This window comes from Lithobates pipiens, unplaced genomic scaffold (genome assembly GCF_037356315.1).
Source record: "Lithobates pipiens isolate NorthernLeopardFrog02 unplaced genomic scaffold, aLitPip1_a1.2 Scaffold_23, whole genome shotgun sequence".
Taxonomy (NCBI): domain Eukaryota; kingdom Metazoa; phylum Chordata; class Amphibia; order Anura; family Ranidae; genus Lithobates; species Lithobates pipiens.
The window spans coordinates 190,167,970-190,184,466 of record NW_027507785.1 but is presented as its reverse complement, the minus strand read 5'-3'; the positions used below and the strand labels follow the sequence as shown (position 1 = coordinate 190,184,466).

The 16,497-nt window shown below is 49.0% G+C and overlaps 1 protein-coding gene across 4 annotated transcripts in view; it reads right to left on the bottom strand.

Moving 5' to 3' along the window:
- Nucleotides 1–16,497, bottom strand: part of LOC143928076 (coagulation factor XIII B chain-like) — a 1,173,165-nt gene that overhangs the window by 335,032 nt on the left and 821,636 nt on the right. For all 4 annotated transcript variants that reach the window (XM_077452688.1, XM_077452689.1, XM_077452690.1 and 1 more), the window contains one exon: nt 11,023–11,202. In XM_077452688.1, the coding sequence (XP_077308814.1) occupies nt 11,023–11,202 (180 nt within the window). The remainder of the gene's footprint in view (nt 1–11,022; nt 11,203–16,497) is intronic.

Below are 16,497 nucleotides of genomic sequence, written 5' to 3'. Positions count from 1 at the left end.
GTGGGATGGGATTAGGGACAGAGGGATGGTGGCAGGATGGGATCAGGGACAAAGGGGTGGTGGTGGGGTGTGATCAGGGACAAAGGGGTGGTGGTGGGATCAGCGACAAAGGTGGGGTGGGATGGTATTAGGGACAGAGGGATGGTGGTGGGATGGGATCAGGGACAAGGGTGGGGTGGGATGGGATCAGGGACAGAGGGATTGTGATGGGATGGGATCAGGGACAGAGGGATAGTGGTGGGGTGGGGTGGGGTGGGATGGGATCAGGGACAGAGGGATGTTGTTGAGATGGGATCAGGGACAGAGGGATTGAGGTGGGATGGGATCAGGGACAGATGGATTGTGGTGCGGTGGGATGGGATCAGGGACAGAGGGATTGTGGTGGGGTGGGATGGGATCAGGGACAGAGGGATGGTGGTAGGGTGAGATGGGATCAGGGACAGAGGGATGGTGGTGGGGTGAGATGGGATCAGGGAAAGAGGGATGGTGGTGGGGTGAGATGGGATCAGGGACAGAGGGATGGTGGTGGGGTGAGATGGGATAAGGGACAGAGGGATGGTGGTGGGGTGAGATGGGATCAGGGACAGAGGGATGGTGTTGGGGTGAGATGGGATCAGGGACAGAGGGATGGTGGTGGGTTGGGATCAGGGACAGAGGAATGGTGGTGGGATGGGATGGGATCAGGAACAGATGGATGGTGGTGGGATGGGATCAGGGACAGAGGGATGGTGGTGGGATGGGATCAGGGACAGAGGGATGGTGGTGGGGTGGGATCAGGGACAGAGGGCTAGTGGTGGTGGTGGGGTGGGATGTGATCAGGGACAGAGGGATGGTGGTGGGATCAGCGACAGAGGTGGGGTGGGATGGGATTAGGGACAGAGGGATGGTGGCAGGATGGGATCAGGGACAAAGGGGTGGTGGTGGGGTGGGATCAGGGACAAAGGGGTGGTGGTGGGGTGGGATGGGATGGGATCAAGGACAGAGGGATGGTGGTGGGGTGAGATGGGATCAGGGACAGAGGGATTGTAGTGGGATGGGATCAGGGACAGAGGGATGGTGGTGGGGTGAGATGGGATCAGGGACAGAGGGATTGTGATGGGATGGGATCAGGGACAGAGGGATAGTGGTGGGGTGGGGTGGGATGGGATCAGGGACAGAGGGATGTTGTTGGGATGGGATCAGGGACAGAGGGATTGAGGTGGAATGGGATCAGGGACAGAGGGATTGTGGTGGGGTGGGATGGGATCAGGGACAGAGGGATTGTGGTGGGGTGGGATGGGATCAGGGACAGAGGGATTGTGGTGGGGTGAGATGGGATCAGGGACAGAGGGATGGTGGTGGGGTGAGATGGGATCAGGGAAAGAGGGATGGTGGTGGGGTGAGATGGGATCAGGGACAGAGGGATGGTGGTGGGGTGAGAAGGGATCAGGGACAGAGGGATGGTGGTGGGGTGAGATGGGATCAGGGACAGAGGGATGGTGTTGGGGTGAGATGGGATCAGGGACAGAGGGATGGTGGTGGGGTGAGATGGGATCAGGGACAGAGGGATGGTGGTGGGTTGGGATCAGGGACAGAGGGATGGTGGTGAGGTGGGATGGGATCAGGAACAGATGGATGGTGGTGGGATGGGATCAGGGACAGAGGGATGGTGGTGGGGTGGGATCAGGGACAGAGGGATGGTGGTGGGGTGGGATCAGGGACAGAGGGCTAGTGGTGGTGGTGGGGTGGGATGTGATCAGGGACAGAGGGATGGTGGTGGGGTGGGATGGGATCAGGGACAGAGGGATGATGGTGGGATCAGCGACAGAGGTGGGGTGGGATGGGATTAGGGACAGAGGGATGGTGGCAGGATGGGATCAGGGACAAAGGGGTGGTGGTGGGGTGGGATCAGGGACAAAGGGGTGGTGGTGGGGGGGGATGGGATGGGATGGGATCAGGGACAGAGGGATGGTGGTGGGGTGAGATGGGATCAGGGACAGAGGTGTTGTTTTGGGATGGGATCAGGGACAGAGGGATGGTGGTGGGGTGGGGTGGCATCAGGGACAGAGGTATGGTGGTGGGATCAGCAACAGAGGTATGGCGGTGGGGTGCGATGGGATTACGGACAGAGCAATGGTGGTGGGGTGGGATGGGATCAGGGCCAGAGGGATGCTGGTGGGATCAGCGACAAAGGTGGGGTGGGATGGGATTAGGGACAGAGGGATGGTGGTGGGATGGGATCAGGGACAAGAGTGGGGTGGGATGGGATCAGGGACAGAGGGATGGTGGTGGGGTGAGATGGGATCAGGGACAGAGGGATGGTGGTGGGGTGAAATGAGATCAGGGACAGAGGGATTGTGATGGGATGGGATCAGGGACAGAGGGATAGTGGTGGGGTGGGGTGGGATGGGATCAGGGACAGAGGGATGTTGTTGGGATGGGATCAGGGACAGAGGAATTGAGGTGGGGTGGGATTAGGGACAGAGGGATTGTGGTGGGGTGGGATGGGATCAGGGACAGAGGGATTGTGATGGGGTGGGATGGGATCAGGGACAGAGGGATTGTGGTGGGGTGGTATGGGATCAGGGGCAGAGGGATTGTGGTGGGTGGGGAAGGGGGGTGTTAGTATTACTCACTTGCTCTGTCCACAGGACAACTATTAGGCCTCTTTCAGACTGGGGCGGTGCAGGCGTCGGCGGTAAAACTGCGCTATTTTTAGTGCCACTTTATCGTTGTTTTAATGGCGGTATTTGGCTGCTAGCAGGGTGGTTTTAACCCCCGCTAGCGGCTGAAATAGGGTTAAAAGGGTTGCAGCGGTGCTTTGTCGGTGGTATAGCCGCACTGCCCCATTGATTTCGATGGGTAGGAGCGGTGAATGCACTGCTCCAAAGATGCGGCTGGCAGGACTTTTTTCACCGTCCTGCTAGCGCACCGCTCCAGTGTGAAAGCCCTCCGGCTTTCACACTGGAGTGAAAGGGGCCGATTTTTTTCAGGCGCTATTTTTAGAGCACTCCACAAATCTGGCCTTTATGAAAGAGCAGCAAGAAGAAAGCCATTGTTGAAAGAAAGCCATAAGAAGTCTCGTTTGCAGTTTGAAAGAAGCCATATGGGGGACACAGAAAACATGTGGAAGAAGGTGCTCTGGTCAGATGAGACCAAAATTGAACTTTTTGGCCTAAAAGCAAAACGGTATGTGTGGCGGAAAACAAAACAGTGCACATCGCCCTGAATACACCATCCCCACCGTGAAACACGGTGGTGGCAGCATCATGTTATGGGGATGGTTTTCTTCAGCAGGGACGGGAAAGCTGATACCCCAGACGACGTGACTCTTTCACGAAACGCGTTGGGTGGTGTGACACGCTCTTTTGCCCCAATTGAACTGGTACCGGAAGGGATATCGTTTGGAGTTCGCGATCGGCCGACGCTTGCCCAATTTGATGATATGCCCTGTGTTTCCTTACGTTTGTAAGTGTATTTCCTTTTATTTTTATATTTTTATTAAACGTTTTTACACTATTTGGAGTATCTTTTCCTTTTTATGGCGGACCTTTTTGATTCTCCAATGAAATACATATGAGTCCTGCTCCATAAAGTGTTTTCCCCTGGTTTGGATGGTTCAAGGCTGGCATATCCCTTAACCTGGTTTACGATAGAAAGTTCCATTGGGATGGTTCAAGATTGACCTATCTTCTGACCTGATTTGTGAGAAAGCGCTCCTTAGGCCGCGTACACACGGGCGGACTGTTCGCTCAACTTTGTCCGCTGAACAGTGTTTCAGCGGACAGTCCGCTCGTGTGTGGGGCTTCAGCGGACAGTTTCAGCGGACAGTTTGACGAACAAAGTTTTTCGGAGATTCCGAAAAACTGTCCGCTGAAACTTGGTTTGAGCGGACAGTCCGCCCGTGTGTAGGCCACTTTCGAAATGAGCAAACTGTTCCCGCTCGGAGGAAAGTCTGCTCATTTCGAGCACGTCTCCAGGTAGGCGGGGCCCGCGAAGGAGACGTCGCGGGCCCCGCCGCCTGGTATGGACTTAAAGGGGAACCCCAACGCCGAAAAAAATCGGCGTGGGGGTCCCCCCAAAGTCCACAACAGAGCCTTGTACGAGCACGCTACCCGGCCGGCCAGGAAAGGGGGGTGAGCGAGCGCGCCCCCCCCTCCCGAGCCGTACCAGGCCGCGTGCCCTCAACATGGGGGGTGCCTTGGGGAAGGGGGGGCCGCGCGGCCCCCCCACCCCAAAGCACCTTGTCCCCATGTTGATGAGGACAAGGGCCTCTTCCCGACAACCCTGGCCGTTGGTTGTCGGGGTCTGTGGGCGGGGGGCTTATCGGAATCCGGGAGCCCCCTTTAATAAGGGGGCCCCCGGATACCGGCCCCCCACCCTATGTGAATGAGTATGGGGTACAATGTACCCCTACCCATTCACCTGTAAAATAAAAGTACCCAAAAAAAAACACAACACACCAGATAAAATATTTTATTGCACAGCTCCGGGGGTCTTCCGTCTTCGGGGGTCTTCTCGCCGGACTCCTCCGCTATCTTCTTGTAGCTCTTTTGCTAGCGGAGGAGTCCGGCTTTCTTCCTCCCCGCCGCCGGCCTCTTCTCCCGACTTCGGGGGTCTTGTCCCCCTCTTCGGTTCTTCTGCCGGGCCACCGCGCCTTCTTATAGCTCTTTTACAGGCGGTGGCCCGGTCTTCTGTCGCCGCTGTCGCCGCTGTCGCCGCCGCCTTCCGTTCTTCTTCTTCTTCTTGTTCTTCTTCTTCTTCTCCAGGAGATGTTGACACGTCGCTCTCTCCGGCTGGAATGCCAGAGCCGCGCTCTGCGGCCACTTATATAGTGACAATGGGGCGGTGTCACATGGTATATGTCACATGGGTTGGTCACATGGGTTGATGTCACATGGGGACTATGACATCGTAAGGGGGCGGGGTCACCATGTGACCAACCCATGTGACATATACCATGTGACACCGCCCCATTGTCACTATATAAGTGGCCGCAGAGCGCGGCTCTGGCATTCCGGCCGGAGAGAGCGACGTGTCAACATCTCCTGGAGAAGAAGAAGAAGAAGAAGAAGAAGAAGAAGAAGAATGGAAGGCGGCGGCGACAGCGGCGACAGCGGCAACAGAAGACCGGGCCACCGCCTGTAAAAGAGCTATAAGAAGGTGCGGTGGCCCGGCAGAAGAACCGAAGAGGGGGACAAGACCCCCGAAGTCGGGAGAAGAGGCCGGCGGCGGGGAGGAAGAAAGCCGGACTCCTCCGCTAGCAAAAGAGCTACAAGAAGATAGCGGAGGAGTCCGGCGAGAAGACCCCCGAAGACGGAAGACCCCCGGAGCTGTGCAATAAAATATTTTATCTGGTGTGTTGTGTTTTATTTTGGGTACTTTTATTTTACAGGTGAATGGGTAGGGGTACATTGTACCCCATACTCATTCACATAGGGTGGGGGGCCGGTATCCGGGGGCCCCCTTATTAAAGGGGGCTCCCAGATTCCGATAAGCCCCCCGCCCGCAGACCCCGACAACCAACGGCCAGGGTTGTCGGGAAGAGGCCCTTGTCCTCAACATGGGGACAAGGTGCTTTGGGGTGAGGGGGCCGCGCGGCCCCCCCTTCCCCAAGGCACCCCCCATGTTGAGGGCACGCGGCCTGGTACGGCTCGGGAGGGGGGGCGCGCTCGCTCGCCCCCCTTTCCTGGCCGGCCGGGTAGCGTGCTCGGACAAGGGTCTGTTGTGGACTTTGGGGGGACCCCCACGCCGATTTTTTTCGCCGTTGGGGTTCCCCTTTAAGTTCATTACAGGCGGCGGAGCCCGCGACGGAAACGTCGCGGGCCCCGCCTACCTGCACACGCGCTCGAAATGAGCGGACTGTTGCCTCGTGTGTGGGCGAGTCCGTTCATTTCAAAAGTTGCGCGGACTTAGTACGACGAACAAAGTTTGCCGTATTTGTCCGCTCAAAAAGTGCCGTGTGTGGGCAAGTTCGTTCATTCAAAAGTTTGAGCGGACTGTTTGACGAACTTAGTTTCGGCAGACAGTCCGCCCGTGTGTACGCCGCCTTACTGGGGCATCTGGTAAGGGGCTAGGGCTATCTGTTTGGTGGAGGTATACCTGGTTTCGGTTCACGTTAATCCTTAAGGGTTTTTGGATTGGATCATCTTCATTCAACACGTGGTGTTTTCAGTTGGACTCATAAAAGGACTTTATAATATTTGTCACATTTATATTGTTTCACTTTTTCACAATGTATAGTCTTTTTGGACTCAACTTCACATGTTTTCTTTTTTGAATTCTTGGTACCACAGACCCAGCATTACTTATTTCAGGGTTTATGGTAAACGAGGGTCACTATATATGTTTACTTTATAAGTTGTAGGTATTATTTCATGTCACATTTAGTTATTAGATTTGGTTTTTGAATTTTTAAAGCCATAAGAAGCACATCTCTTTGGGGTGGCTCATATCCTAAGTTAAATATTAGGGATTGCGCAGTTCTCTCTTTTTTTCTTTTTTTTTTTTTCTTTTTTTTCTTTTTATGAAAGAGCAGCAAGAAGAAAGCCATTGTTGAAAGAAAGCCATAAGAAGTCTCGTTTGCAGTTTGAAAGAAGCCATGTGGGGGACACAGCAAACATGTGGAAGAAGATGCTCTGGTCAGATGAGACCAAAATTGAACTTTTTGGCCTAAAAGCAAAACGGTATGTGTGGCGGAAAACAAAACAGTGCACATCGCCCTGAATACACCATCCCCACCGTGAAACACGGTGGTGGCAGCATCATGTTATGGGGATGGTTTTCTTCAGCAGGGACGGGAAAGCTGAGCAGAGTTTATGGGAAGATGGATGGAGCCAAATACAGGGCAATAGAGAAGAAAACCTGTTAGGCCGCGTACACACGGGCGGACTGTTCGCCCAACTTTGTCCACTGAACAGTGTTTCAGCGGACAGTCCGCTCGTGTGTGGGCTTCAGCGGACAGTTTCAGCGGACAGTCTGACGAACAAAGTTTTTCAGAATTTCCGTAAGACTGTCCGCTGAAACTTGGTTTGAGCGGACAGTCCGCTCGTGTGTAGGCTAGTTCGACAAACTAAGTCTCGCGCATGCTCAGAAAGAATTTACACGGCGAAGGTTGCATTGCAGTGTATTGGACGTCGAATTTCTCGTCCCGTCGTACGTGCTGTTCACGTCATCGCGCAAGTTTTCAGCGGACTGTTCGTTCGTCGTGTGTGGTCAAGTCCGTTCATGCTAATTTTGAACGGACTGTTTGTCAAACTGTTTGACGAACCTAGTTGGGCGGACAGTCCGCCCGTGTGTACGCGGCCTTAGAGTCTGCAAAAGACTTGAGAGTGGGGTGGAGGTTCACCTTCCAGCAGGGCAACAACGATAATTGAGGGAATCATGGCGCCAACTGCCAAGCAGCTAGCTCTGCTCAGGCGGGGGTGCCATCCCTGTAATTAGCCGTCCGCGTGATGTTGGCTTGTCACCCATTGGCTACATTGGAGTATGTATACTCCTCCTAGCTGGATTCGACTTCTCCTGTCGAGCATGATGTCAGTGGCCATTATGCACTAGCTAGACTACATGGGAGGACATGGGATACCTAGGTAACTTTGTGGTTGATATATTTTGGTCTGTTCTCTACACTAGTTTGGTGGCTCGTCTGCAACTTTTCTTCAAATACTCTTCCCAATTGGGCCACACTGTCACATTCTATTCTTATCTCTCATATCTATCAATTCACCCATTTTTACAACACTTACCTATGTCAGTAATAGTACACATTTGCACTTATGGATTACTATGTGATCTTTTTACTTTTAATCACATACAACTCTTATAATTCATTTTTAGTCAATTGTTTCAGTTTCAGTTTCAAAACTTTGTAAATAAGTAAGTTTTCTCCTTCACTTATGGGCACTGATGGGGCTACACTGATGGGCACTGATAAGGCGGCACTGATGGGTACCAATGAGGTGGCACCAATGAAGTGGCACTGATGAGGTGGCATTGATGGACACTGATATGTGGCACTGATGGGTGACACGGATGGGCACTGATAGGTGGCACAAACTGGCACTGATAGCTGGCATGGATGGGTATGGATAGGCGGCACAGATGGGCATGGATAGGCGGCATTGTATTACATTATACCATACTAATGGATGCCAATCATTGCCAAACAATAATGCATGCCAATCAGTGATGCCCATTGTGGGCACTGATTGGCATCCATTATGGGCATTGATTGGCATCCATTGTGGGCACTGACTGGCATCCCTGGTGGTCTAGGGAGGATTACCTTGGGCTGGGCATCCCTGGTGGTCTGGTGGCATCCCTGGCGGTCCAGTGTGGGCATCCTCGGGGGGGCTGCGATGATAATCGATCAGCACAGACCCCCCCGTCAGAGGAGCAGCCGATCGGCTCTCCTCTACTCGCGTCTGACGGACGCGAGTGAGGAAAAGCCGATCACCAGCTTTTCCTATTTACACTGTGATCACTCAAGTCCAACGGACTAAGAAAGTATTTTTGCACTCCAATCTGTCCGCCGGACTCGTATTTCGGCAGACAATCCGGCCGTGTGTGTGCCAGTCCGCCGTAATTTTGAAATTAACAGAATTTTCCCGCCCAGAGAAAAGTCTGCTCATTTTGAGAGCGTCTCCAGGTAGCCGGGGCAAGCAAAGGAGGCATCGCTGGCCCCGTCACCTGGTATGGACTTAAGCGGGAATTCCTACACCGAAAAATCGGCGTGGGGGTCCCCCCTAGGTCCATATCAGACCCTTATCCGAGCATGCTACCCGGCCGGCTAGGAAAGGGGGTGGGGACGAGCGAGTGCCCCCCCCCCCCTCCTGAGCCGTACCAGGCCACGTGCCCTCAACATGGGGGGTGCCTTGGGGAAAGGGGGCTGCACGCCCCCCCCCCCCACCCCAAAGCACCTTGTCCTCATGTTGATGATAAGGGCCTCTTCCCGACAACCCTGGCCGGTCGGGTTGTCGGGTCTGCGGGCGGGGGGCTTATCGGAATCCGGGAACCCCCTTTAATAAGGGGGCCCCCGGATCCCGGCCCCTCACCCTATGTGAATGAGTATGGGGTACAATGTACCCCTACCCATTCACCTGTGAAAAAAAGTAAAAAAAAAAAACACAACACACAAGGGTTAAAATAGTTTATTGCACAGCTCCGGGGGTCTTCTTCCGTCTTCGGGGGTCTTCTCGCCGGACTCCTCCGCTATCTTCTGCTCTTTTGCTAGCTCTTTCACTAGCAGAGGAGCCCGGCTTTCTTCTTCGCCGCCGCCCTCTTCTACCGACTTCGGGGGTCTTGTCCCCCCTCTTTGGTTCTTCTTGCCGGGCCACCGAGCCTTCTTCTAGCTCTTTTACAAGCAGTGGCCCAGTCTTCTGTCGACGCTGTCGTCGTCTTCTGTTTTTCTCCTCTTCTGGAGATGTTGCCTCGTCGCTGCCTCTGGTCACAATGGCAGGGACGTGTACGTGTGTACGCGGCATTAGCGTAAGATGGGGCACAACATGTGGAGGAAGCATGACCCATCAAGGCCAAAGAAATTGTGGTTTAAGAATTTAAGAGATTCCACTACAAATCCACTGTACTGCCAATCATGGCATGTAAGCTGAGATAAAACTTTGTGAATACAGGAAATACCTTGATCGTGTGGCATGGAGCTATATAAAGCTTCTACGTCTATAGCTACCAAAAGTGATGATGGGGAGACCATAGTACCTTCAAGTATCTGTAACAAGTGGATGGTGCCTTGCAAGTAAGAGGGAAGGCTGACCACGTGTGATCACAGATATTCATCCACTAGATGACTTTGATTCTCGGTTAGAGATCCATTACCTGAGATTATAGGTTTCAGAGGAGAGCATATGGCATTTTTGTGCAATTTGGGTAATGAGTAGAAAGTAAGGATGTGGGGAAAGGGGAATTTTTTTTTTTTTTTTAAAGCTTTCAGACATATGCCTCTGCCTCTCTCCCCTTTTGCCTTGCGGTTGGTGGTGTATCCATTTGCAGGTGTTTGGTCCACCGGGTGCACAGAGGTCATCTCGTTACATTAGGGTGGCCTTTTATATTTGTCCTATCCTTCCCACACAGCTATGATCCTACATACCTGGATTGTTTGCTGTATTGCCCCGCAGCCAGGCTTGTCCGGTCCTATTTGTTGATTGGCGATCAACATCGCCCCGATGGGGCACCCATCTTGCTCCTCTTCACCCATAGCGAGGCTGAATAACAACCAAGCCTAGCTATGAACATGGTATGTAAATATTTATATGTAGCCTGCAGGTTCTCTTCTAAAAGGCCCAGGACTTGTATAGGACTATATAGAAGCACCTTTCTTGTATCCAGGGGAAATTCGATCAGCTTACTATCCACAGATGCCCTTGATTTAGATTCTGGCCAGAGGATGTAAGAAATGTTATATATAAAATATATATATATATTAATTATAATAATTTTGCTATTATGTGATGTATACTATTTTCTTTGTATTTGTAATTACACAGTATCTGTACTTATATTGCAGACAGCAATTTATGCCACCTTATGACACCTCTGAAGAAGAGTCCTCAAAACGCCTCATGTGTCATTTCCTGAAACTGTATTACCTATATTCATTATGCCGCAACACTTTACTTTGTTGAATGTTTAAATGTTTTTTTACTCTTTTTGTACAAATAAATATTACTGTTTATATTTCTTGATGATTTTTGGATAGTGCCTATATAGTGCCCAAGGGGCAATTTCTTTTCTCAAGGACAATTTATAGGGACACTTACCCATTATACACTTAGTGCAAGGATTTTAATTATCAGTGAATAGCATTTATCATTTACACATTGAACTGGAATGCTACACCATGCCAGATCACTCTTGTTTTTTCAAAATTTCACTGAAGACTTGCATAGCTTAGACTTTGCAATACATCATTTATAGGCTATATGAATCAGTAAAGTACAAGTAGGTATTAAAGGTCTTATGTTGTCCAAGGCAAAATTCTAAAATTATTAGGTCATACAGTTATTTAAACTGGAACTAAAAAGCACCTACTTCTGCATTCTGGTAGCTCTGTCCAAACTGAGTTCTCGCAGGTGATATAATTTGCATTTTGTCCCATCGTATAGCCATTAGAACACTCATAAATAACTCTTTGACCCGACAAATATGTGGCCTTCTTTTGTTCTTTGAGTACTCCATTAGAAATTGTTGGTGGCTGTCTACATGAGGAATCTAAAAGTGGCACATAAAACGTACTCATATTTAACATAACTCAGCCATAATTAGACAGGAAAAAAAGCCCAAAACTTTGCATAGTGTATTGCAATCTCGAATCCTTATTCAATTTCTATAGCTCTTATAGTCATGATTGCCCACTGCAGCACAGACATCCAAGGAAATGAAGATGTAACACTGCCTGGCACAGTATACCAGATAATACATGAGAGAGATGTTTTTTCTTTTAAACATAAACCTTAGGTAAATACCCAACACAACTATGCCTTTTCACAATTTATAAGGGAAACCTTTCCAAACCCAAAAAAGTTAAACGTATGGAGTAAAAAGTATCTGTGTGAGTGGTGGAGTTGTTTTGATGCATCCTTTGATTACCTCATTCTATCAATCATCTCTACAATACTCTGCCAGAATCACGTTTACAACATCATATGTTATAATTGACGAGTAAATAACTGTTTTGCTAATAGAACATTGCTAAACAACCTTTACTAGACCTGTGGCCAAATACATTTTTTGGGCAGCTGATGTGGTGACATAATAATAATAATAATAATAATAATAATAATAATAATAATGGGCCTGCACTTGGGACTTGTGGAATGTAGCAAAGGTGTCAATAAGTAAATAGAGCAGTCAGTGGTGGTGATAGCAGTAACAATGGTAACTGTACCCATTGGTATCAGGGATAGGTGGCTTAAACTCTTTACTTATACAATTGTGATGTATTTTGAGCAAAACCAGTTTGGGCCAAAACGTATGGGAGAAAAAACAACATTTGTTTTGAGGTTGTCACCTGTCACACTAAAATGTTCTCAAAAAGCATGCTGGTGGGAAGGCACAAGATTGGGCCAGTTGAGGCCACGGGTCCAGTGTATAGTACAGGCCCTGTAATCAACTGATACATTTTCTGGGACAACTGGGCAATAGTTTATCTAATAAGACTGCTCCTATTCTGTAAGCACCAGTCTGGATTTGTCACTATGTAGCTAGATGTGCGCTAACTACCGTAGCTTTTTTCCAAGGAGTTGTACTTTGTCTGGATATTTTTGTGCTGATGTTCAATAAAAAGTTATCTGGAAGACAGGCTCAATATCATGCATACTTGTATTGTCTCTAGTTTAGCCGTTGAGTGCATGTGGATCACCGATGGCCTAAATCAGTAGTTCCCAACCTCAGTCCCCATGTACCCCAACAGGCCACATTTTGGGAATTTCCCTTAGGTAAAACAGCTGTCATGAATACCAAGTCATTGACAACCTGTGCAAGGTGAAGGACATCCTGAAAACATGACCTACTGCAACAATCCTGCTTGAAAAAAACAGCAGCGGAGATGTATGTCACTGCATATGACCACAGTTCCTCTGCCTGTCACAATAGTCCCTTGAGAAAGCAGAGATACAGACACCCTTTTTTTTCCATAAAATTTTATTGAGAGATCAAATAAAAAAAAAACATGAAATAAGGTTTATAACATCTTAGTTGTATAGACAAAAGCAATCCAAAGATATCACAGAAGCGATGGGTTGAAATAATCAGCAATATCAGAAGTAGGATATTATCTAGTACATGTTATTGCTAGTCAAACAAGTCAAAGGCCTGAAGTGTAATTGTCGATGGTCTAGTAAACACTTAGGTCCATCTGTTTCATAGAACTGCTTGTAGATAGTCAGTTACGTGGATCTGATTGGACAATTGCTGGATCTGAGAGTATTAGCCAACTTTGACTAGGTAGTTGTATCTAAGGGCTAAGTAGTCAAAGTCGGTTACATGACTGTGCTTGGGAGCAGGGAGTTTTGTCAGATGGGGGAGATAGTTTGTGGTGTAAACCCAGATGGGGAGGAGATACCGAGGGGGGGAGAGAAGGAGAGAGGGGGAGGAGTAAAGAGAAAAAAAAGGGGGGGGAATGATCGGGGGGGGGGGGCTGGTTGAGGTTTGGGGTACCTCACAGTCTCCGCCACCAATCCCGGGGGATTGAGATAACGTAGGTAGAGGAATCTAGTCTGGAGATACTTGGATGTTCTTATAGATAATTTGACAAGGGTCCTCCCTCTGTCTCCCCTTGTTTAGGTGAGGGAGGTCACTTGTCTCGTGTTTTGCTGTGGATACTTTCTAGATAAGGTGAGGAAATCATTGGGGGTCGTCATCAGTTTGGGATGTGTCATTGGAAGTGGTTTGGCTTGTCAGTAGTTTGTAGTGGTCAGTAGTACGGAAATGGGTCCAACAGGCCCATGTGCGGGAAAATTTAGTTGGACAGTCCTTGGCTATGGAGATTAATCCCTCCATTTCCGCAATTTTCCCCACACGTTTGAGCCATTCATGGATGGTTGGGGTATGCGTTGTCCCCCAATGCAGCGGGATACATAGATTGGCTGCGTTCAATAGTGGAGGAATCAGTGTTTTACGATAGTGGTGTGTCGGTATATCCGAATGGTATAAAAGAAGTTGTGCTGGGGTGTGTTCTAGAGTGTATGAAGAGATTGCGGACATCAGTTCCCTTACTTGAGTCCAGAATGGTTGGATAAGAGTACAGGACCACCAGATGTGTTCTAAAGTACCTGTAGTTCTGGCACATCTCCAGCATTTCTCCGAATGGTTAGGGTTATATTTGTTGAGAATTGCTGGGGTTCTGTACCAGCGCATTAGTAGTTTATAGTTGTTTTCTTGGATTGAGACATTTAGGGAGCCTTTATGTGTTATCTGGGAAATGCATTCCCATTGCGCTTCTGTAATTTCTATGTGCAGGTCCCGTTCCCAGCTTAGATAGGCTTTGTTCGATTTCATGAGGCTATCAGAGGCGAGTATGTGGTATATATTGGAAATCATATGTTGCTGGGGTGCAGATTGGGAACATAGCTGCTCGAACGGTGTCAGTACTCGAGAGACAGAGGCTACACGATCAGTACTCTTAAGAAAATGTCTGATCTGGAAATATGTACAAAGTGGAAGGGCATTATTGTCTGTGTTGATTGGCAGAGAAGAACGTTCTAAGAATGAACCCGAGCGGAAAAAATAGTGGGCTAGCACCTATGTGTGTTGCCAGGTTTCTGTAAGGCCGCGTACACACGGGCGGACTGTTCGCCCAACTTTGTTCGTCAAACAATCCGACAAACAGTCCGCTCAAAATTTGCATGAACGGACTTGACCACACACGATGAACGAACAGTCCGCTGAAAGCATGCGCGATGACGTGAACGGCACGTACGACGGGACGAAAAATATACGACGTCCAATACACTGCAATGCAACCTTCACAGTGTAAATCCTTTCTGAGCATGCGCGGAACTTAGTTTGACGAACAAGCCTACACACGAGCGGACTGTCCGCTCAAACCAAGTTTCAGCGGACTGTCTTACGGAAATTCTGAAAAACTTTGTTCGTCAGACTGTCCGCTGAAACTGTCCGCTGAAGCCCACACATGAGCGGACTGTCCGCTGAAACACTGTTCAGCGGACAAAGTTGGGCGAACAGTCCGCCCGTGTGTACGCGGCCTAAGGAAGTTGGCAACCATGCCAGGTGAGAATGCTGGATTACATTTTACAGGTGTAAGGGGCCCAGGATTGGAAGAAATGTGTAACTTTCGGCACGTTTCCCTGAAACAGCGAAGCGTCGGGGCAATTAGGGGGTGTTCAATTAGGTGCTTCGGAATGTGTTTAGGCGCGATCCAAGGAAGGGATCGCAGAGGTAGGGGGAGAATGTATGCTCTAGAGTCACCCAATCTTTGTAGGGGTCATGCACTGACCAGTCAATAATTCTGGAAAGGTGGCATGCCCAGTAATATTTCTTTAATTCTGGCAGACCGATGCCTCCCTTCATTTTAGGTTTCGTCAGTTGCTCGTACGCTATTCTAGGTCTCTTCTGTCTCCACAGGAACCTAGTTGTCATTCTTTGGTAAAGTTGAAAGAAGGTTGGGGGAAGTTTGATGGGTATGGTTTGTAAGATATATAAAATACGGGGGAGGATATTCATCTTTAGAATTGCTGCCCTTCCAAACCAGGAAAAATGGAGGTTGTTCCATTTAGTGAGATCGTCGGTAATGGTTTTGAGGATGGGTTGAAAATTTTTTGAAAAGATATCTGATAGGCTTGCCGTTAGAAATATTCCAAGATATTTAATGTGGTCGTGTTTCCATTGAAAGGGGAAGTTGTTTTTGCATTGTGTTACCATTTCTTCTGAGAGAGAGATATTCAGGGCCTGGGATTTTGCATAATTAATCTTAAAATTGGAAATATTAAGGAAGTGATTCAAATCTTTTAGTAGATTTGGGATCGAAATGTGTGGTTCCTTCAGGAATAGCAATATGTCATCGGCGAACGCAGCCATCTTAAAGCTACGAACGCCGATGAGAAAGCCTTTGATACTGTTGTTGTCTCTGAGACATTGAATGAAGGGTTCGAGGGTAAGGATGAAGAGGATTGGGGATAGTGGGCATCCTTGTCTTGTCCCATTAGTGATGGAGAAGGCGTTCGACAGGTGGCCGTTCACACGTACTCTAGCGGTTGGGGTTGTATAAAGGGACATAATGGCATTAAACATACGATCTTGTAGCCCGATATGCCTAAGGACTGCGCTCAGGTAGTCCCAGCCTGTCGAACGCCTTCTCTGCATCTAGCGATAGAAAGAACCCCTCTTGTTTGCGAGTCGTAATCCAATGGTGAATATTCAAAGCTTTTATGGTATTATCCCTGGCCTCTCTTCCTACTTGGTCTGTCCCTATCAAGGACGGCAGAAAGGTTAACAGACGGGAAGCTAAAATTTTGGCGTATATCTTTATGTCGACATTTAATAGGGATATTGGCCTATAATAAATCACTACTGTAGGGTCTTTTTCTTCTTTTGGGATCACTGTGATGTGGGCTTCTAGTAGCCTGTGAAAGGGGAGAGTGGATGATGTTAAAGAGTTAAAGGTCTTAATCATATGCGGGGCTAGTACGTCTGTAAAGGTTTTGAAATAGGCAGCCGTAAGCCCATCGGGGCCTGGACTTTTACCATTTTTAAGCTGTTTAATTGCCACTTTAAGTTCTTCTTCCGAAATAGGGTTTTCTAACTGGGTGGCATCCTCTCTATCTATACGTTTGGTACAAAATTTGTTGAGGAAAGACTGGATTGAAGAGGTCCGACTCACAGGTACATCATGGTTTGTGCTTTGTTTAGGGAGATTATATAAGTTGGTGTAATAGGTTTTAAATTGTGCCGCTATATCGACCGGGGAGACATGTGCTTTCCCTTGAGAATCTTTGAAGGTGTGGATATGTGTGCGTGCTTTCCTGGTTTGGAGGGCTTTGGCCAGGT